The sequence below is a fragment of the Thalia democratica genome, chromosome 2 (assembly GCF_965202585.1).
Source record: "Thalia democratica chromosome 2, ktThaDemo2.hap1.1, whole genome shotgun sequence".
Classification (NCBI taxonomy): Eukaryota; Metazoa; Chordata; class Thaliacea; order Salpida; family Salpidae; genus Thalia; species Thalia democratica.
Window position 1 is genome coordinate 32,122,163 of NC_139166.1, and position 23,788 is coordinate 32,145,950.

A 23,788-nucleotide genomic window follows, 5' to 3' on the forward strand; every position below is an offset into this window, starting at 1 on the left:
TTTCTAAACAAATCATTAAAATGTTAATAAAAACAATTATAGGACAAAACTTTTTAAAGTTTGTGAAAAGTGCTTTTAGGAGAAGTTAACAATAATAAACATCCTGATAAGCTTGTAATTCAATGAATGACAAACTTTGATCAAAGAGTTTGTTCGACACGAAAATGTTCAAAATACCCTCCTTTTTTATAAATAAATTTATCACCGGTGTTTTGACTTCTGCTTCTATTTAAGCAAGCGATCATCGTTAAAAAGAAAACTTTTTAGGACGTACTACTCGCCTGAGGGCTGTTTACAGTTTTTAAGTGAGGTATGCCGTATAACTTCATTTGTGTTAAGTTTACGTTGTTGTTAACACTCAATTAGTATTTAGTTAAAAATTACATGTAGAAAGTGCGAAAAATGCTTAAATGTTTACAATCAAAATAGTTTTATTTTATGATAAATTAGGTATATAAAATTTAAAAGATGTACATTTATAGGAAACTGTTTTAAGAAATTAATAAAGAAAAGTAAATCCGTCAGTAATAAAGCAATATGTGGAAACTGTTAGCTTTTTTGACTAGCTTTATTTGTACCGTTGTTTCAGGTATGGTTTTGTTTTATTACTACATATTTAAGGTTAAGATAAAAATTAAAATATATAAGACAATAAGTTGCTATATATTGATAGTCATTTACAAACTCAACGTTTTACCTAAAGTGTTATAATATAAGATAACTTTATACTTTAAATGTTTAAGCTATTTAAGACAGAGAACTCAAACTAGATGTTATATATTTTTTTTATAAAAAGCATACTTAAAGCTGTAGAGTGTAAATTACGTTAAAAACAAGCTCAGTTCTAATTCTTTTTTAAGGTTTTTAAAGTAAAAATTAAAAGGGTTTATTTTAAAACTTAAGCATAAATTTTTCGAACCAAAACTTTAAGCTTTCAGAAATACTATGAATTTAATTTCAAAATTACTAATTTTATTTTAAACTATTTAAACTTTAAAAAAGCTATACTTTATTTGAAAATAATATAAGTAAATAAAAAAAAATAGAAAAATAAATTATAAAAAAATTAAAATAGTCATTTTGATAAAATCATATAGACTCATAACTTGTTCCGCCTCAATTTAACTTTCTTTTTTTTTTGCCATGTAACAAAAAATAATTTACAAAAAAACTTAGCACGTGTCTTTTACCAAAATTTGTTTATATTCAAAATAGAAAAGAGCTTACCGGATAAGTTTAAGTTAGTTTTTGATAAAGACATCATTTTAAAGCTCAAATGTTTAAGCTTTTTTCAAATTTCGTGTATCTTTATAGATTGGATTTAATACTAAAATCCGTTTAAAGTTAAACTTAATTTTTTTTTTTTATGTTAGTTTAGTATATATATATTCTTTATTTATCATACTTTAATACTAACAAAAAACACCAGAGTGTCTTAAAATGTAATTAATAATACAAATATATCATTGATGAAAAAGTGCTTCAATGTCTTTATCCTTTAATGTTTTTTTGAAAGCGTTTTTTCTAATTAAATTATATTTTAATTACTTTAAGTTATTTTAGCAGAGGTTTTGCTAAAATATTGTTTCAATTAAATTAAACTAGCTTACTTTTTGAGTAAAAACACAAAATTTATTAAAATATGTTAAGATTATCTACCTTTTTCCTTAAAATATTGCTAGAAACCTAAGCTCTAAGTTATTTTTACAACACATTTGACATTTACATCATGTAGTTTAAAACTTGTCATTATGTCAAAAATATGTTTTTAGTGTCAATGAGGTTTAAAACTGATAACACCAACAATTTTACAACGTTTATCGTTCTGTAAAATAGCATAACATAAAATTGATAGTAAAGTTGCCAAAATAGTCGGAGTAAAACTTCTGTTAAGAAAATTTACGTTTTAAAACAGATAAAAACAATTGTAAGCTATCTTAAAATGCATATTATTGCTCTCTTTTCTCTAATTTTAGTTTGTTTAAAAAACAACATTTTAAATTGTTTGAACCAGTCTATTTAACTACATTGCCTAGACAGAAAATATGAACTTTTATAAAACTATATACATTAATTTAAAGGAAATACATTTTGTTTCGAAATCAGGAGACTTCTGTTTAAAGAAAACTAGAAGTGCAATGCTAAAAAACAAGTTGCTTGTATTTTTAGCAGATTGAAGATTTTATTAACAATCTTTTTAAAACTGTCTACTTTTTCGTCAAATGTACAAAAACTATTTTCTTCGTTCCTTCAAAATAAATGTGGTTAGCAAAATTGTTTCAACTATTGTTATTGATAACAGTTGTAAAAGTACTTACTTAAAAACATCTGGTAAGTTTATTGATAAGAAATCATAAACTAACACTAAGATTATTATCTAAGTCAGTATATAAAGCCTTTTTTTAAGAAGAGGCTAGTATGTTGAAATACTATTATTCTCAGGATACACTAAACGGAAAAAATCCTTTGCGGGTAAAAGTATTTTTAGACAACTTACCTTTTAAAAAGATTTAGTATATGTGTACATAAAGTAGCTGGCACAGTTTACTCTCAAGCAAATAAAAAAGAGCACGTTAAAACAAAGTTTGCTGACCCCTTGTTTATATGTTTTTTGATATTTTAGTTTTTAAGTATACACTAGTCTTTTGTTAAGTAATGAACTTTACCACACGACTATCAACAAAGTTGAGATGTTTCCTTATTTCAATATTAAATAATAAACTTTACCACACGACCATCAACAACAGTATCCAAGACAACCTACTACCGGCTTCGTCCTTATTAGGATTCATCAGGCAGGCAAAGTCGTGAGAATACGCTATTGATATTAACCAGGCGAGATTAAGTAAATAAGCACTGAAGCGACCGATTATTGGTAGAGTTGAAAAAAAAGTTGGTCGTTTCAGTCTTCATGTACTCTAGCCCGATTTGTTAGATCTCATCAGCAGTTTGTCGCGACTATGCCTGCCTGATGAGTTCTAATAAATACGAAACCGATCGTAGGTTGTCACGGATGCTGTTGTTGTTGGTCGTGTGTTGAAGCTCATTATCTATTAATGATGGCACGAAACATCTCAATTTGGTTGATGATGGCCGAAATAAATAATGGTTAGTCTTTTAATAGATTATTGAAAAATAAGTTAATCTGATGAATTTTACACTTAGTAAATTTAAATTTAAATAATATTTAAAACTATATAAATAACCCAATAACAAAAAATAAATAAATTTTATTTAAAAAAATCTTAAAGTATGTTGGTTATATTACCTATGCTCTAAACCAGAGATGCCAAACCTGCAGTGCACAATCATACAATGATCAAATCACTAACTTGTGAAGAGCGTTTGGTTAAGTTTAGCAAAAACTTAACGCTATAAAACTTAATACTAGATTAGCTGTTTATAACGATTGGTTTTTATTTACAAATTTAAACCGGCTTAACTGCAACGTGTTTATAAAGATGGTAAAGTTAAGTTCCCATGCAATTGTTTATCAAAAAGCAAATAATGTTAAAAATTCAGTAGCAAAGAGTTAGTTTTGTGACTTAGTTAAATAGTAATTTTTGCAATACGAGCATCAATTTTAAAGGTTGGACATCCCTGATCTAAACTTTTTAAAAGTAAAAGTCAAAAACTTATCTGTTTATAACAACATATTCAAACCATATATATTTCAACCTAAATGTTTTTAGTAAAAACTTATTTTACAAATTTATACTACAACAAAAATTATCAAAGCTTAAAAAGTGTAGCTTTTTTATTTTAGATACTTAGTAATCTATGTATTCTTTACATATATGGAATCAAAAGTAACGCTCTTAGACTAATGAAAATACTTTTTTAGAAACTTGTCATTAATCGTAAAAGATTACCAATACTTTTTAACTACTTCAACTGAAAAGACTGTTATAATATTTTTTTACACAGGTCAAGATGCATGCAACATCGAGTTAAACAAAAGGTTTGTTTTTAATTTCAAAGTTTGAATAAATTAAGATAAATAAGAATTTAACTCAAATAATCTATTTACTACATTCAAATATACTTTATCTTACTTCAATGGTGAGGTTTTGCATTATAAGAAAATTAAAACCATGCAAATTATTTAGTGATAAGGGCAGATTGTTTTTGCTTACTAGCAGTGTGTTCTATTATCAATAATATTCTAATAAAAACTTATACCAAACCATTGGATATGAAATTTATATAGACAGAAGTGTGGAATAAGCAATATTCCTTCATACAAATGTGAACAATCTAACTGTTGTTACGATGAGTCAAGAAAAGAATGTTACTTTAGTACACAGTCAGGTATTTTTTATTAATTATATACATTTAAGACTATTCATTTTCGGAACTTTTTTTCTTTAAATTTATGAGGTTTTCTTTTTACTTGTTGAATTTTTTGTTACTGTTTTAAAATCAAGTAGTTTTAAATAATTCCTAAAGCTCTCTTTTAATATATGTTTTTTTTTGCAGTTTTTATCTTATTATCATAAACTTCTTAAATAGATCTATTACTGCTTTTTTTATTCTTTTTACATAAGTAACCTCTCTATCTTTCGCACGGAGGTTGTGGTTGGTCTGATGGACCAGGTTGGCTACGGCGCGAAGAGTGTGGGTCAACACCCCTTTTGTTGATTCCTCTGTCAATGTTTCGCTGGCTACAGCGAGTTTCGGGGTTGTTGACCTTGTCTAAAGTGTGATGTATGTTCTCTTTAGAGAACATACTATCCTTTTTGGTGGGCTTGGCTCTATTACTCGTTATGATATACCAAGAGTTAGGTATGGCCCACTAGTTATTTAATTAAATTTAGATATTTTAGATATTTAGATATTTAGATATTTAAATTAATTAAATTTGATTTGTAAATTTCAGAGATTATTAAGAGCACCAACAGCAGCTTGCTTCTTAATTAATTATCCACAACAAAGCTTATTTATTCAATTTTATATAACCAATTTACAGATAATTTCAATATAATGATCTATTAACACCAAAGTTTAGTTATTTAAATTTATGCAAAACCAAAAGTACAATTAACTTCAATTTAATTTTATCAACAGCAGAGTTTATTTATTCATATTTATGCAAACCACAGTAAAATTAACTTTAATTAAACTTTATTAGAAATTTCAATTTAAGAGACAGAACTAGAAAATAAGAGATTAATGACAATACTCACAATTTAGCACATAGGAAGTTCAGCTTGAGCTTTTACAAATCTAATAATTCAAAACTAAAGGCGGCAAAGTTAACAAGTTAATAAAAAACCCCTAATTAGAGAAAACTCTTTTGCTAAATTTAATTTTTAGCCAGAGGCGTTACATTTTCCCCTCTTATTAAACATTTTTAGAATTTTAACTTAGGTTTTTTAGATAAATATTAGTTTTAAGGTGTTAAACGTTTGTTAAACTGAAAAAAACTTTAAATATAGTCCAGGTGAAAACCATTATACACTAAAGCACTCAACTTAGAGATATATAAGCATGCAACATAAGTTTATAACTTTCTTTTTGTAATTTACATGTAATAAACAGAAATAATATTTTAAGAGATACTTATGATCATCAACTTTATGTGCTAAAACGTACTTGCATATAACAACATTTTTGAGCTAATTCAAAATCTGGATTTAAACACTCTACTAGCTATTTTTAAAGTAAAATTAAAACTATAAGTATTTAAATGTAGTAAATGCTTAAGACACTTTTTAAGTGTGGTAAAAATGCTTTTTTTACAAAATAAAAAAGAAATTCTAAAGAAATTGTAAAGAAAAGACTTTTTTTGAATATAAATTTACAAATTCCTAATTACAATCATGAGTCAAAAGTTTGTTTAAAAGTCAATGTTTACCGTTCATGATGATGGTTCCTTACTCTTACACTGGAGGTTGAGGCTCGGCCTCTTCTTACTCGCCTTCTCCTCCTCTTCTCTGGTTGCTCCAGCTGCGACCGCTCTTCTTGTAGCGGTTCTCCCGGAACTCTGGCGGGAAGTTTGGCTCCACTGACGTCCTTCTCCGCGAATTAATCGCTGGCGACCTGGCGTTGTTCACCATCGTCATCAACGCCAACGGATTTGAGGGTCTGCTTGACATCATCAGCAGACGGGTTGGCATTGCCCCCCATGGCATTCGAAGGTGTGCTGCCATGTATGCATTTCCATAAGAATCGACATCGTCACTACAATTCTGCTGTACGTAGTGGCAGTCTGTTCCTATTAGAATGGTTCATTCTGAGGTCTCTGGGGTGTGGCAGTTCGACTTACCCCACCAAACTAGATGAGTGAAAGTTATTGAGCCATGATTTTTACAATTTGCTTGGCAAGCTTTCCCAGTGCTAAACAGGAGACAACCAAAACTCAATGCAATATAGAAAATTTTAGATTTTTATATAAAATATCACACAGTACCTATTTTAGCTAAGATAATTACAAAAAAAAAAATACATGTCTATAAGATACCAATTTTTAATGGTTGTACAAATAAATATAAAATCAAAAACCCCATTAATTTTAAAATTAAAAAAATTCTTAAATTTAAGTCATTTAACAGTAATATAAACAATGCAAGCAGCTTCTAGGTGTTGTACAAAATAATCAGTGAAAATCAACTGTTGCTTATTTGAATAAGCCCTTAAGCAGTATTCATCTAAAAAGTACCAAATATCTTTCTATGCTTGTACAAAAAAACACCAGGTCTCCTGGCTTTGACCATGGCAGGCTTGTAATTATCCAATATTATCTCGAGCTCGTAGTTGTGTTTTGGCTTTGCGTGGTAGGTTGGCTTCCTGGTAATTTCAGGGAAGTCCATTAATAGTCTTTTGCATTTCTCTTCTAACGGAGTCGTATTCTTACCACCCAGATTGATGTGGTTGACTGAAGCGACTATAGGGGTGGGCAACTCAGCAGGTGCGAACAGTCTAGCTGATTCGTTTGACCCCATCTTGCATAGTTGAGAGGTAGATGGCAGGATCGCTAGTTCGTTCTTTCTTAACAGGTCCATGCCAATAATGCCAAAGTGGCGTGATTCTTGAATAACCCAGAACGAGTGGTTGATGGGTTCTAAATTCCCCAATTGAAGTTCGACATCCGCGCTACCAATAGGGTGGGTTGTTTTGTTACCAAACCCCTGGATGGTTCTACTTTGTTTAGGAAAATATTTGTCTATACCGTTAGTCAATTCCTTCGGCAGGATTGAAATTTCGGATCCGCTGTCAACCAAAAAGATAACATTTGTGTTTGAATCCGCTAAAAATAATAGATTCTGAGGGAGGTTTTTCGGTTTGGGTGCAGGGAATTTATTCAGTTGAAAAGTCCATTTTTCTACACTTTTGTCTTTATTGTGATTGGTAGTGTCGAGAGATTTTTGTTGTGGTTCTGGCTGCGGTTGCGCTGACCGTTGAAACTGCCCGTTGTGGTGCTGGCTAAGGTGGCTCGGATCGTTGGCGCTTGTCGTGGAGGTGCTGGCTAAGGTGGCGCTGACCGTTGACGCTGGTCCTAGTGATGCTGGCTGTGTTTGCGCTGACCGTTGGGACTGCCCGTTGTGGTGCTGGCTAAGGTAGCTCGGATCGTTGGCGCTTGTCGTGGAGGTGCTGGCTAAGGTGGCGCTGACCGTTGACGCTGGCCCTGGTGATGCTGGCTGTGTTTGCGCTGACCGTTGGGATTGCCCGTTGTGGTGCTGGCTAAGGTAGCTCGGATCGTTGGCGCTTGTCGTGGAGGTGCTGGCTTCGGCGGCGCTGACCGTTGACGCTGGCCCTGGTGATGCTGGCTGTGTTTGCGCTGACCGTTGGGACTGCCCGTTGTGGTGCTGGCTAAGGTAGCTCGGATCGTTGACGCTGGTCGTGGAGGTGCTGGCTTTGGTGGCGCTGACCGTTGACGCTGGCCCTGTTGATGCTGGCTGCGGTTGCTCAGAACTTTGGTTCTCATCAGGTGTTTCTGCTGCACTACGTGAGGCTGTTTGCTTTATATGAAAAGTCATCTTTGGTTTGTTTGAAGGTGTGGACACTTCATTTCCTGGATGACTTATAGCGCAGTTTGAGGCATTTCTGGTTGATCTCGGTTGAGATGGGGGTTGCTGTCGAGGGGCGGTTTTATTTACAAACTGGACAGCTTGGGTGTGAGATAGTGTAGCCCCAATCACTCTCCCTCTCACTGCGGAGAGTTTGGGAGCTCGTTTTTTGCATGAGGCGGAGATATCACCTGGCTCCTTGGTAGGTCTTGAGCCTTTGAGGTGTGTGAAACCTGGTGGGGAACCTGGATTTGAGGATCCATGTATGTATTCTGTCTAACCTGAGTTGAGATGTCGTGATTTGTCCTTGTGGATGGATTTAGACTTCTCAATTCATGTAATTCTTCTTGTAATTTTCGAAATTCCTCTAGAAGTTTAGCCCGTCGAATTTGTTCCTTCAAATCTTTGATCCCCTGTACTAACTCCTCGGCACCCAGTTCTTGAGGTGGCACTTGAATAGGGGGTCTCCTGTTGTTTTGGAGGGAATAGTCCATGTTTAAGTGGTTAGGTTGGAGTTGTTGTTGGAATGGCAAAGGTGAAGTTCTTGCTGGAGGAATGGAGCTGTTGCTAGGTGGTCCTGTCACCCTTGGTGGAGGCCCATAGTTGCTAGGTGTAGAATTTTGTTGGGGTGGGTAGCTTTGTCTTGGCAGACCACTTGGATTAGGCTGGTCTCTAGGTTGTTGATAACTGCCCATTGCTGCCTGGGGTTCTTCTTCCTTTTGGTTATTTCCTGACTGATACCCCCCTATGTTCATGTCAATCTCGGCACTGATTTCTCTACCCTGTGTATCAATTAGAGCGTGTTCACTCACGTCGTGGTCACCATATCTTTCGCACGTTGCTTGTGGTTGGTCTGATGGACCAGGTTGGCTACGGCGCGAAGAGTGTGGGTCAACACCCCTTTTGTTGATTCCTCTGTCAATGTTTCGCTGGCTACAGCGAGTTTCGGGGTTGTTGACCTTGTCTAAAGTGTGATGTATGTTCTCTTTAGAGAACATACTATCCTTTTTGGTGGGCTTGGCTCTATTACTCGTTATGATATACCAAGAGTTAGGTATGGCCCACTAGTTATTTAATTAAATTTAGATATTTTAGATATTTAGATATTTAGATATTTAAATTAATTAAATTTGATTTGTAAATTTCAGAGATTATTAAGAGCACCAACAGCAGCTTGCTTCTTAATTAATTATCCACAACAAAGCTTATTTATTCAATTTTATATAACCAATTTACAGATAATTTCAATATAATGATCTATTAACACCAAAGTTTAGTTATTTAAATTTATGCAAAACCAAAAGTACAATTAACTTCAATTTAATTTTATCAACAGCAGAGTTTATTTATTCATATTTATGCAAACCACAGTAAAATTAACTTTAATTAAACTTTATTAGAAATTTCAATTTAAGAGACAGAACTAGAAAATAAGAGATTAATGACAATACTCACAATTTAGCACATAGGAAGTTCAGCTTGAGCTTTTACAAATCTAATAATTCAAAACTAAAGGCGGCAAAGTTAACAAGTTAATAAAAAACCCCTAATTAGAGAAAACTCTTTTGCTAAATTTAATTTTTAGCCAGAGGCGTTACATCTCGTTTATTTACGCACATTGTGTCCACAAAAAATGCGTAAAGATACAAAAGATCGTAAAGATACGAGAGGTACAAAAAATACTTACTATAATGGCTGTTTTTTTGATATTGCTTCTAGTTAAAAGCAGACTGAGGACTTATCCATTTATAACAATTTGTTTAGTTATTCATAAATATGAAAACAAAAGGTTAAACTGTACATATATTAAAAAAAGGATTTAAATTTATACAAAGTAATAATATTGTTGAAAAATTTTACTACATTTAATAATAAGTAGATTTTTAAGAAATATAATATTAGTGATATGTACTAAAAAAAAACAATTGAGATTTATGTTAAGTGTAAGCTCTATATTTATTAAGTATCACTGCTACTTTTTGCTAGGAAGTTTCATTAGAAATCTTTTTTAGATGTTTATTCATATATAGGGGAAGAGTGGTGCATTATTTTTTTGTGTTTTAAACTCTCATTATTTCATTATACTTTCATTATTTAACACTGTCATATTTCTTTCAGAATTTTAATTTAATCTTTTATTGTTAACTTAATTTCTGATAATACTGAGGTATAACTAAATGTTTATCAATTAGTCAAGGAACATAAGTTAACAAATTCTACAGATATAGAGAGGTGAGTTAGCATTTAAAAACATATTTTAAATTAAAAATTTACAATAAACCTAATTTGTGCAATATTAAAAAAAATTAAACCTTTTATTTTTTGAATTTTTTAGAATTCTAAAATGCGTAACTAAACGAGAGTGCGTAACTAAACGAGAGTGCGTAAATATGCGAGAGGCTACTGTATATGCTATTTTTTGAGATATGGTCTCTTAAACAATTTTTTAAGAATTTGAATTATGGGAATTTGAATCGTTATGTAATCATATTTAACTTATTTATTTGAAATTAATCTTTAACTATAAATTGTAAAACGAATCACTAAACAACTTGAGATTTTAGTTCACACTAAAAACAAAAATTTAAGGTGAAATATTGAAGAGGTCTTGTACTTATTAAAAGCTTGCAAGTAATAAATTTAAAAGTTATCGAATGTTAAGCAAAAGCTATTGTCAACATTTTTCCACTAATTTCAACATTATAGCTTTATACATGTAATACAACAATGTACTTATTTTAAAAGTTTTGTAAAACACAAAGTTATTAATGTCTAACCTAAAAGAGTGTTTACATTCCAAAATTAAGAAAAGCGTTCGTTTTATTAAATAAAATTAGTGAAAAAACAATCTCTTGTTAAATATTGTAAAAAAACTTGTTTGGTATGAATAAAAAAAAATTGTTTATTTGTAATGAACTTGTTTGATTATCGCTCGAATAAAAATAAAATAGTTAAACAACGCTTCAAAAAAAATGGATGCGAGTCTTACTGTTTAACTGTTTAAACAATAAACTATTTATTTTTACAGTACCTACTTGCAGTTTTATATACTAGAACAAATCTATTAATGTATCAAGTCCCTAGGTTTTATTTTCTTATAATTTTTCTTGAGTATAATAAAAATTGGTTTAGAAAAAAAGTATGTTAAGTTTAAAAAAATTCTCAATTCATAGTTTTAGTTTAACACTAGTGTTTTTTATTTATTATTATGTCTTTTGTTTTTAAACTTTTTTGGTGGGTTTAGTAAAATGTGTTATTTTCTAAGTTAGGTGAAAGCAAGAAATTTTATATGTTCTTTTCTCATCTTATCCAAGTAAAAGTTATCACTAATTAAACATAACTAAACATAAGTTTACCTATATATTTCTATTCATAAAACTTACACCTACTTCTTTTTTTTTTTGACAATCTGCAGCACCAAAATACTCGGAATGGAGCAACTGGACAAAATGTTCGGCTTCATGTGGCGGAGGTGGGACAAAGAGGAGGGAGAGATCGTGTTTGTACGCATCTGGAACACTCGCTCCTCAGGGACTTTGCTTGATAGGAAGTTCTATTGAGTCTCAGATGTGTAACACTCATAAGTGTGGAGAAGAAAAAACGGAAAGTTTGAACACTTTCGTACATATATATCAACGATATAAATGTTTGATAAGTAATCTATTCTTTCGAGTTATTTTGGTTTTATGTAGTTTTATTTTCTAAATAGCGTTTATATAGTTATTTTCAGTTTTTCTAACTAATGTTCAGAAAAACAATTTTCAAGTGGTTTTGTTGTTCCCATTTTAAAGCTAAAAATCATCTAATGGGTATAAAGTTTTTTTATCCTTTTTACTCAACACTTCTGGGAGAAATTAGTAAGAACTTCATTATTTTTTTTATGAAGTCTTTTTTAAATACTATCATTTGTAAGGAAAGTTTTTTTTTTGTCCTGTTAAGAATTACTCCTGAATTAAAGCTTTAGCCTTACTGTTGGATTACATAATTATAAGCTATTAGTTGAAACCTTTTTTAAGTGGTTTAAAGTCAGTAAAAAATCATCTCAAAAATTAACAAATTAATTCTACAATAAAACGTTTACTATTTTAATACCTTTTTGTTCATATTGAAGTTTACTAATGTCGACTTATTTTTTTAATGATTTAGTCGTTTGCGAGCAAGATGACAATTTCTGTGTCGGAAAAAAATCTCAATGTGGAGGCAGCGAAGAACTAAGAAAGAAATGTCCAATTACATGTGGATTTTGCAGAATAGGTTTTTTTTACTTTCTAATGTAATTACATTTAAAATTAAAAACGAAACTAGATAAGTAGAGGCAAAAGTAATATAAAGCACAAATAAATCGTGAATAGAGTAGAACACTAAACAAAAACTTCTTTAAAATTTTTAAAAGAAATGTATTTCAAATAATTGTACTAATTTATGTTCGTGTTATAGCTTGACTATAATTGTCTTTTAGATAGTTTTAGACTTTTGCTACGATTTAAAATACTTAACTAAACTGTTTTTGTAAAAATATCGATTTATATCTTTTTCAACACGTTAGTATTCATTTGTTTTTTAATTCTAATCTTTTAAAGTTTTATGATATATTCAACTAACATTTTTACAATACTGTGTTTCAGTGTTGCTAACAGCTGAATTCTTGTTTCTAACAGGTACAAGCAATTATCTATGAATTACTAATAAAAAAACTTTAATTTAAACTAAAAATTTAGCAATAAGTTACGGATCTTTAACAAATTAACCTTTATCACACACTCTTTGTCATACCTCTTTTTAACTGGTAGCTCTATAAACAAAAATGTACCAGAATGTTCTAAATTTAATCTCAAATCTATCAAAAAATGAGATGGCAAGCGTTATGGATTTTGTACAGTGGTAATAAACGCACAGTTGCAGTAGTAATTTTAATTGTTTCATTAACAAGCTTTCAGTACTTGAGTGTGATTTTTAAAACCATTTTAAGAAGCATTTTAATTTCTCATTAGAATCATAGAGTTCATAATTTTTAAACCTAAACTCCAGAACAAGTTGACATTAGAAATCAAAAACTAAGTCAATTCATAAACTAGTCGTTCTTAGTGACACAAATAGAAATCTGTACTTTATAAAAAATACATGAAGCTAATGCATGAAACAAAAGAAATAAACAAAACTTTTATAAGCATTCGCACTACAAGCGGAAACGCTTAAAATATTGTAGAAGACCCTAGAATATGAAGATAAATTAAAAAATTTAAGACAACATCTGCTTATATTACTAATAAGGATCATAAACAAAAATTCCACAATAAAGTAGAATGTAGAATATTAAACTCAACAACTCTGATCTAGATAGAGTTGCAAGGAAGACTAAAACTACTATAATTCAACTCTTTTTAAAACTTTTATTAGGTTAAATTTAAAACATAAGTTAAATTTGAAAAAGTATAAAATCTCATGTAAGTCTAATTAATATTTAAAATTTAAAAACCAACAAAATTAATTCTCACTAAAAATAATTTTATTTTAGTAAGTTTCAAATTTTCTTTTAGCAATAAATTGAAAGTAAATTAAACTAAAAAATAAGTAAAATACTTTTCTGTAGGTCTAATTGATAAGTTTATGATGGTAAAAAAAAGTATTTATAACTACAGAAAACGAAAAACAACTTGGAATATTAAAAAAAAATTAAAAATTTAAAGTTTAAACTGTCAGAGTTTGAACTGCCGAGCACCAAATTCAGATAATAGGTATAAAATCAATCTAATACAATATCTGAATTTTACGAATACAATACATTAGTTTAAAAATTAGTATCCTTAGTATTAGTATTTAAACTTCTTGAAGCTAAATATATATAAATTCTTTCATTAGATGTAATGAACTGTATAAAGCGATTGAATTTTCGAAAGCTTACTTCTGTTTTACAAAACACTACAATAATGTAACTATGCTTCACTGCGTAACAATTCTAACAGGCAAGAACGACTCCAATCGAACACAAACTAGTAGTAGTGTGGTCGATGTGTAACTATGGGTAGTTACATGGGAGCCAAACACTGTGACTTAGTTCAAATTTTCTGGAAACGCACCTTCAGAATGTGATTAAACTTATTTTTAAGGAAAGACCATGATGACGATTTAGCAGTCTTACAATAAGATTTAAGTTGCAAACAAAAAAGAGTATTTATACCCATCTAAGAAATATTTTACAACAATGACATTTGTATATTCATCAAAAAAGTTATATACAAAACTAAAATTTTAGATAAATCTAAGTGCTTAAGTGAAATAAAAAAAAAAAAGAATAATTGTTCTGTCTAACATTCATGGTTATCTAATGAGAATAAGTAACGACATTTTATAAGAAGTTTAAAATAGATAATAAAAAAAGAAATAAATAGAAACTAGATTTTTTTTATTTGAATATATATCAAACCAAAATAATCTTTTGTTTTGACTAAAATACTGAACTGACTATACTTATTTAAGAATAAAGTTACTCTAAAAATCAAAGTTTTTATTTCCTTTTTTTTATAGTGAACTACTAAAAATGTTTAAGAGCAAAAATAAAATACTAATTAGAAATGAGTCAAATAAAGCGCAGGTTTGTATTCCGTAATTGTTTTATTGATTTTTTTTATAATAACACCCATCTGTATTTACAACTTTTTATTAAGACATCTTTATTACAGATATTGTAGATGAGGATTGCAAAGATATATCTGCAACTTGTAGTCAGGCCCCAGAACTCTGCACACAGGGGTTTTTGTCAGCTCAGTTCAGAAAATGGTGTAAACAAACTTGCGGATTGTGCGGCGAAAGCAGCGACAAACCTGTTCTATTAACAACAGTTGCACCAACCAAGCAAGCGACAGCAGTCATTTCAACAACAGAATACACACCAAAATATCCTCTCAGTTAGTTTTATTTCTATCTAGATGATAATTTTTTTTAAGATTCAAAATAAGGTAATTCAACAAAGTAAATTTCGTAAATAAAAACACAAAATTTCACAACATTATAATACTAAAAGAATGTCTAAAACAAAGTCTATGCTTTATTATAAACATAACTATAATAATTTTTTCGATCCTACGACTTCTGGTAGTTAAGAGAGTTTGTGGTTAAAGATTCATCTAAAGAACTTGAGTAGTTTCAGCATATATAAGATAGTATAGTAAGCATAAGATCAATTATTAAATATTCGGAGTATTCGAAAAATACCAACACAATTTTTTCAGCAACGTTATTTGCAACAATTCGTCGGTTAACGTATGGTCCTCTTCTCATTAAAATAATAAAATAGAGTAAGTTGAACGGGCACTTCTTTGCTGCATGTTCTTTATTATCTGAGTCAAAGTTTGTTTACTTTACCAAAACACCCGTACTTTCATTCGATAAGTCGCCGTTGAAGACGTTAAAGTCAGTACCATTTTAGACGACATGCTACTCTGCAGCAATATTTATGTTAAAACTGAGTAAAGCGAATTCAGAACTTGCAAATCCGTTTAGCCACGTTTTTAGCACTTCTTTAGCTTATTTTCTGTATAATCTAGCTAGAAATAGTATGACTATAAAGCTTGCGAAGATATGTTGTAAGTGCTAATCTTGTTTTCAGGTAAAGTACCATAGCCCGCAACAAGAATTAATTTCACTTTAAACGAATGACTGTATACTAAACTTAAAGTTATTCAGAGAAAAGCGTGCGTCAGCTTGAGTTTAACTTTTGTGAGGGTTCTTAGAGTTTTTAAAATGCTTTAATTTTATGTAAAGTTTTTGTGATATAACAACACTAAAGTTGTTACTAAAAAATAAATACTAGTGAATACTTTGTTAAAAATACTTTTGAAATTTTAGTATTAAAAAAGTAACTTAAAACCAGTACTGTATATTTTTAAATATTATGTACTTTTTTCTTTAATTTTTTTATGTTAATAAAAACTTTTAACTGAAATAAACAAATATCAATGTTAACTGTCATTAAAAATAAATGTATATTTGAAAATAAAAAGTATATTTTGATTACAATCTACAAACATATGTAATACTAACTATACATAATAAGGCTTAGAATTTATATATGTTTTTATCAAACCTAATGAATGTATAAGAACTTTTTGATTGGAACTAAAATCAACTTACGATTTACATTTACAAGGCTTATTATAATATTATATTACATTGTTTTTAGAAATTATATTATTCATCTTTTAAGTTTCTTCTAAAACTCTTATTACGAGTTATGTTATGTTGTTATAAAACAGGACCTAGTAATAAAAAAACTCTAAAATACTCTTTATTGTTATGTTTTTTTTAACACATAAATTAATTTTTTCCTACTTGAAATAATTTTATTCTAGGTCGATGTATTGATGAGTTTGAAACTTGTCCACGCGTGGAAGGATGGTGTGATGAGATGAAACACAGAAGGGAAATGAGACTGTATTGCAGGTACAACTTAATATTTAAAAATTTTTATCAAAATCCCAGTATAAAATAGTTTTAATATCTATTTCAGACATTTGCATATAACTAGCGATAGTTACGTGAAATTCCTTGTAAAGAAGTTATTTAAGCCTGTGTTTATAGAATACCAGAAAATAAATAAATAAATAAAAAATAAATAGTTGTGTAATATTTATATAAATAAAAAATCTTTAATTAAAGGTGCAGTTAGTAGTTATAAATTAAAGTTTTTAAACACTAGTAAAACATTTCTAACATACTACATTATATTGAAATGTAATAGATATTCTTCGTATGGAACATAACTTTTTATAATATTTTTAAGAAATAATAATATAAAAGATCAATCTAAACGTATAAAACTACATATACATACATATTAACTAAAATAGAAACGAAACTTATTTAAATTTTGAATAAAAGTTAAATAACATTATGTTTATTTCGTTTTAACATTTAATATTATAGACGAACATGTAATCTTTGCTTCACGGTTCCAAGGGCAACAGAGTTTAGTAAATATGTGAGCACTATATCACCTCCAGTGATTCTAACTACAACTACTAAAAGTGCTTTAGCTTCAAAGAGTACTTCTGCTCCAAGAAGTGTCTTTTCGGTAGCTGCAACACAACAAGCTGCAACACCATACTCAAGTAAGTTTTTTATACTTATTCGGTCTTATTCATAAGTAAAAATAATAGACATTTTATGCATTGAAAGTAAATTTAGATTTAGTTTTTTAATAAGGTACTAATCAAGTTACTTTTATTTTTACTCTACCTTTATACCTGAGTGGGGAACGGGTCAAAATTGCACAAAGACGAAATTGCATGAGGTTACTAAATTGCACGAGAACAGAATTAAACGAGCGCACAAAGTTGCACGAAATAATTTTTGCACGAGGAGACAAAATTGCACGAATACAATTTTGCACGGAGGGTCATTTTTGTACGAGAGTAAAAAAATACACAATAAAAAGCAAAATAAAAAAATAGAAATTAAACTAATAAAAAAACAAAAAGAAAAATAAAAGTTACTGACCGAGGGTAAGGTGACCGTGATAGTAAAAATCTAAACAAAAATAACTAACAAATTTTTTTAATAAAAAAAAAAACAAGAAAAAAGAATAAAAAAAATAAACTAATTAAAAAGAAAAAAAAGCTACCGACCGAGGGTAAGGGTTAGGGGTAACAGTGATAATAAAGAAAAATAACAATAAAAAAAAACAATTAACAAAAAAAATTATAAAAAAAAAAAATTCAACCTGTGCAAAAATGTCTCCGTGCAAAATTGTCTGCTGTTGCAAAAGTGTTTTCGTGCAAAAGTGACCCTTCGTACAAAAGTATCTTCGTGCAATTTTGTCCCCTAATGCAAAAGTGTCTTCAAGCAATTGTGTACGATCGTGAAAATTTGACAGCTACCCACCCGAGTTTGTGCAGAGCTCAGTCTAAAAACCAGCTGAGAATTTTATTAACTTTATTTAGAAATAAAATATTTAAGCAAATTTAAACATCTCAAACTATTTTAAGATTTATTACTAATGAATAACTAATAGTAAGCTTTAAATTTTTTTATATCAAGAATTAGTTATTTATGATCACATTTTATGCTCTTTCACCGAAACTTATTTTCATCAGATTTTTTGTGATCTATAACAGTGCTTCTGAACCTTTTTCTAGTGGCGGAACCCTTTTTAAAATTTTAACTTTTCCACGGAAAACCTAATTTTAGTTTTACATAAAATGCTTAATTAAATAAATGTTCTTTTTCAAATTTCGAAAGGCTTCGCGGAACCCCTGAGAGGCGTCGCGGAACCCCATTTCAGAAGCACTGATCTATAAGTTATTTAGAAAATAAACTTTTATGTTACTAGACCAGTTTTAAATTAACAATTTCAATTTAAAAACAAAACTCCTTTTTTTTTTTTAATGTGACATTTTTATATTTCTTTGTAATTGTTCAAAATCTATTTAGTAAAAAGTATTTAGTTAACAGTTTATATGTACTTGTTCATTTTGAGCCTTTGAAAAATAATCCTTGACCGGCATAAATTTTTAAAACATCGTTTTAAAAATACAAGATCTCTAATTTGTTTATAAAATTTACGCAGGCTCTCAATGTTTCAACAACCTCAATGATTTAACTTGTTCTAGATGGAAGAAAATTTGCAAATACAGTGCAACTGCCCGGAAAGGATGCAGAAAATCATGTGGGCTCTGCACAGGTACTTAACTTAAACAACTAAAAGTATTTGTAACATTTTACTAAATAAAGTTCAATATTTATAAAAGTAAAAGGAACATAACAAAGCAAAAAACTTACTTTAGAACAATTATACATAATATTAAAAATAAAATATAGATTAAAATAGAGTGTTTTTACTATCGTTGATTTTTAAATATTAAAGTTAAAAGTTACCAATATTAAAACAATTGGAGATTTAAGGAATATTTTATAGTTTAAAAATAATACCTAAATATATATGGAACTTACTTTTACAAAATAGTCAACCGTGTGAAATTTAATAACAGTTGTTTTCGCTTTTTTTATTTTTAAAGTGACTCTAAAAATGTTAGAACATTTATATTTTTGTTTAAGTATTGTATTGTCTCTTTGTAATTTCTTGTACATTTCTTTATTTCGTTGTGTTATGTTTTTGTTCATAATCACTATTGAACAAGTAAATCTATGTTGTTCTAAAACATTTTAATAAATACTGATTATTATTAGCATTTTTGTCTTACAAAAATCACAGGCGACGATATAACAAATACGCCTATCACAACTGTAGTTCCAACTACTTTAAAAACAACCATAAAACCAACATCATTGAAAATGACAACATTAAAACCAATGACGCAAAAAGTAGTAACAACCACAAAAATGACAACCACTCAGTCTACAAAAAAAGCTGTAGTTACTTCTTTGAGTGAGTTTTTAAGTTTTATATATTAAATATAAAACGTTGTAAAAAAGGAAACTAATAAAACTAATTATCTATAGTTATATAGATATACTCTAGTAGTTATGACTCTTAAAAATGTGTGCATAACATCAATAGTTTATTTTCTTTAAAAAAGCATTTTGAAAATCTAAATTTTTAATCTTAATGTTTTTATTTAACACTTTAAAAAAGTTAGTGCTCAAAATTTTGGTCAAAGGACCTAGTGTATAGATTAAGGCTCATCAAGAAACACCTCAACTGTTTACTTTATCTACTTTGTGTTATAATCAATTTAAAAAAAAGTTTTTTTAGCACTAAAAATTTGAACTTTAAACATAAGTATAAGAAGAAAAACATACATCAAAAGAAAAAAAAATTCACAATAAGATATTTAACTCAGAACATCTTAACATGAAAAAACAAGTGATACCTTAGTGGTAGAATAGTACTTTGCTTAGAACAATAAACTCAGCCTTATTGACTTGTTTTAAACTATATATAAAAGTAAATACATACATATATATATTAATAAAACACTAAGTTTTCAAATACAGTTATTTCACTATTCTGTTAAACAGAACAGATCTTCAGTTTGTTTATTGTGATAATATCTTAAAACATAAGTCAAAGTGTACATGAAATTAAGCAAAAACTTAAAGGATTGTAACGTCACTAAATAAATCATTAAAAGATATAATACACACTAATTTTGTATAATGTTTAAAGTTGTTTAAAATAAAAGCTTGAAAAATGTTTACCATTACTAAAATGTTAATTTCGTTTATTTACAGCTAAATTTGAGTTTAATTTTGAGATCTCGTGTTTTTCCATATTGTAGAGAGTACAGCCATGTTTTAAGTTGAGTTTGTTTTTTGTTCACGCTAAAACTTCCCAGCTAATGCTAAAATCTTCATTTCTATCTTTCAAATCCTAGATATGCTTCGAAAGCGTAGTTTTTAGTCTGTATTTATTGTTGTTAAAAGAACATTTATGCCGTGTGTACCTACTTTTAAACGATCAACCTGATGAGCCAACATACTGTTTAATTTTATCTGATGCTATTACCGTCGCTCTATAGATAAAATTTGTTAATAAACAATTGCCATCCACCATGCATTTATCTCTGCAGTTGCATTGCTTTCGTTTCTCTGTCTTATTCCTTTCCCATGGTTCACACGTTTAAAATAGTTTAAACGAGATGTTCTATTTGAATAAGATTTTATTAATCAATGAGGATCTCGTTTAAATTGTTTTAAATGAGTGAAACATTGTTTTAGTAAAAAATAAATTCTAATAAAAATCTAAGTATATTTAAGATGCAATAGTATTTACTACAAGCTAAACTGGATCAATGTCATCTGAACCCAATTAATACACTTAACAAAGTTTATCCTTAGGTGTATCAAAAATAGTATAACTTTAAAACATGTCTACCAAAATTTAATAAATTTTCCACTAGCTTTCTAAAAACCAGTAGATTAATATTTTAAGCAACTTTTAAAAACTTCTAAAAGTTTTTTTATGGTAACTTATTTTAAATTCTTTGATGATATATTGGACTTTACAAGCTCTAATTTATTTAAATTCAAGCGGTTATACAATTAGTTTTTTACTTTAAACTTATACATGTTTTTGTTTCAGATTAAAAAAATATATACAACCTTTTATAATCGAACCGAAAAGTCTACAAAATGATAGTGTATTCAGTTTTCAAAAATAAAATTAGTGAAAACTTACTACTTGTTTACCTTAATGCAAAGTATTATAAGTGTATGTAAATTAAAAATGAAATCAAAATACAAAGTTTGATTTCAATATCTTTGAATATGTTAGCTTAGCACACAAAGGTAAAAAACTTTTTGAGATCTAAAACAGTTTTCATACTTTAGAAAAAATTTTTTTGTTTACTTATAATTTTTCTCACCGTTCAAATTTTTGTTTAAAAAAGTGTAGAAAAGCTAGGAAAAACGTTCTAATACTTAACTATTATAGTTTGTTTTTAAGAAAAAGTTAAAGACTTTAATTGAAAATAGCAACAAAAAACTATTGATTAAACATACGTTTTTTAGCTTTATCCTATAAGTTTTTTCCTTGAAATTGTAAACCATTGTGCATTTTCAAACTCAAATTACACTTTATTATACCAAATTATATTTATAACACTGTCAACGGTACTTAAACTGACGTAAAATTGTACTATACAAGAGAAAAATAAATTCTGTTAACTATTAATATATATTCAAAAATGTTTATTTTTGTTTAAAATACATGACCTAGATGACATTTTAGAAAATGAATGAAAGTTCCCTGATGATTGAAACTAATTTACAATATCTTATAAAAGTAGCGAAAAAAATAATAATCATACAGAAACTTATTATATAGTAGTTTTTCACTAACAGATAATAAAACGATTTTTTTGATAGAATAAGTACTTGATTGTCATCAGTAGAAAAATATTCCCGTAAATCATCAATCAAACTCATATAATTTTTTTTTATAATAAAACCACTAAAAATAAAGGTCTCATAAAATATTGCTTTTAAAGTTTTTTCAGTGAGTTAGTTTTTGTATCTTCTCTATTAGTTTTTTTCTACTTATTAGTGGTATTTTTTTAATTGACTCTTAGTTTGGACTTAATTTTTGTTAACCATAGTTAACAAAATGATTATCTTAATAATAATTAAAACAATATAATTAAATAAAAGGGTTGATCATGCCAATTCGATCATCAGACCACAAGTTTCGGTAAACTGATACCACTAAGTCTGATGATCTTGTTTTCGGCGAAACTTGTGGTCTGATGATCGAATTGGCATGATCAACCCTTTTATTAAACTTGAGCTTGTCTCACGGCAAACGAAAGTCCAGGCTTCTGCTCTGCTGACTTTCGCCGATGTTTTTTGTTGATCGTACTAAAACGAGCGTACCAGATGTCTTGCCTAGTGGACAATGTTTTAAACGTTGCACGGCAAACGACAATGCTGACGTCACTGATCATTGCCAGCAAATGGTTGCTTTATGTGAAAGCATGATAAACCGTTTGTAGATTGACGACCGCAAGTTTTTTCGGTTGTGACTGACTGATGAGTCCTAATAAGGACGAAACCGGTCTCAGTTTACCGAAACTTGTGGTCTGATTATCGAATTTGCATGATCAACCCTTTTATTAAACTTGAGCTTGTCTCACAGCAAACGAAAGTCCAGGCTTCTGCTCTGCTGACTTTCGCCGATGTTTTTTGTGGATATAATTAAATAACTACTAAACTGATAGAACATTTTCTTCTGTGATGTACAAAAAATCTAGTTAAATCAGTAATATTTTGTTTGAATTAAAAAAAACAGTTAGCTGTGAACTATAAGTAATTTCAAAGTTTAGTTTAAAACTTTGTCATTAATATAATAACAATAAAATTTTTGTCATTTAGAACTAAATATTTTTTCTCAGTTTTCCAATTTCATTACAACACATTTTAAATAAATTTTTACATAGCTGAAAAGTAAGAATTAGTACAGATAAATTAACTATATAACTTAAACTAATTCAGGCAATTAAATGAATTTTTAACACCTTAGTAAATTAAGAACCAAGTATGTATAATTAATAAACACTTAAAACTTTACTTAATTATCAATTGTTCATTTAAACTTACTTTTTATTTAACTAAACAAGTAAAATTTGAAACTAAAGTTTTTGCTTTTTATAATTTTACAAAAAGTATGTAGTGTACTATAGAACAAAAAGTTTTTAAGTTTATGTAATGTACATTCCGGTCATTTTAAATAAAAAACTTTTCTAAAAGTTTTAAAACACTATGTTCTATACCGAAATATTTTATTTAATGGGTTCTAGACACTTTACTAAATTTTTCAGCTCTCGGATGTGAGGATACGTATAAGTACTGTACTGACTTAGCTGACCACTGCAACACACGCACCTACTTAAAAATTATGTCTAAACACTGCAGATACACTTGTAATATAAATAACTGCAGAGAACTATGATTTTTTTATGCCACTTTTTAAATTACATAGCTACACAAATATTTAAATAAAGTTTTAATTTAGTTGAATCAAGGTCTTTTTTGTCTAATTTCAAATCTAGACGTGTTATGTAGTCTACAAAAATATTTAGTCAAGTTGATTAACTTTAGTTTTAGGAACACTTTTTTTGTATTTTGATTTACTATTAAAACAATGTTTGTATGCAAACCATTATATGTTTTTGATAATAACTAAATTAATAAATAAATAACTAATAATATCTAGTCTTTATTATCTATTCTTCTACAAAAACTGAAGTTTTTCTTTAATATTTTATTTATTTTTTTATTTAGTTTAAAAACGTTCTTATGTTTGCAAATAAAAAAGTGAGAAACTA

At 28.8% G+C, this 23,788-nt stretch overlaps 1 protein-coding gene across 1 annotated transcript; it reads left to right on the forward strand.

Annotated features, from left to right (window-relative positions):
* The first annotated feature begins 480 nt into the window (after window positions 1-480).
* LOC145829467 (uncharacterized) lies at window positions 481-23,788 on the forward strand. The gene is made up of 11 exons (XM_082937270.1): window positions 481-589; window positions 3,928-3,961; window positions 4,211-4,311; window positions 11,425-11,616; window positions 12,156-12,263; window positions 14,690-14,914; window positions 16,358-16,448; window positions 16,932-17,116; window positions 18,574-18,687; window positions 19,219-19,392; window positions 23,282-23,788. The coding sequence occupies exons 1-11, from the start codon at window positions 538-540 to the stop codon at window positions 23,410-23,412; spliced, it is 1,407 nt and encodes a 468-aa protein (XP_082793396.1). The 5' UTR covers window positions 481-537; the 3' UTR covers window positions 23,413-23,788.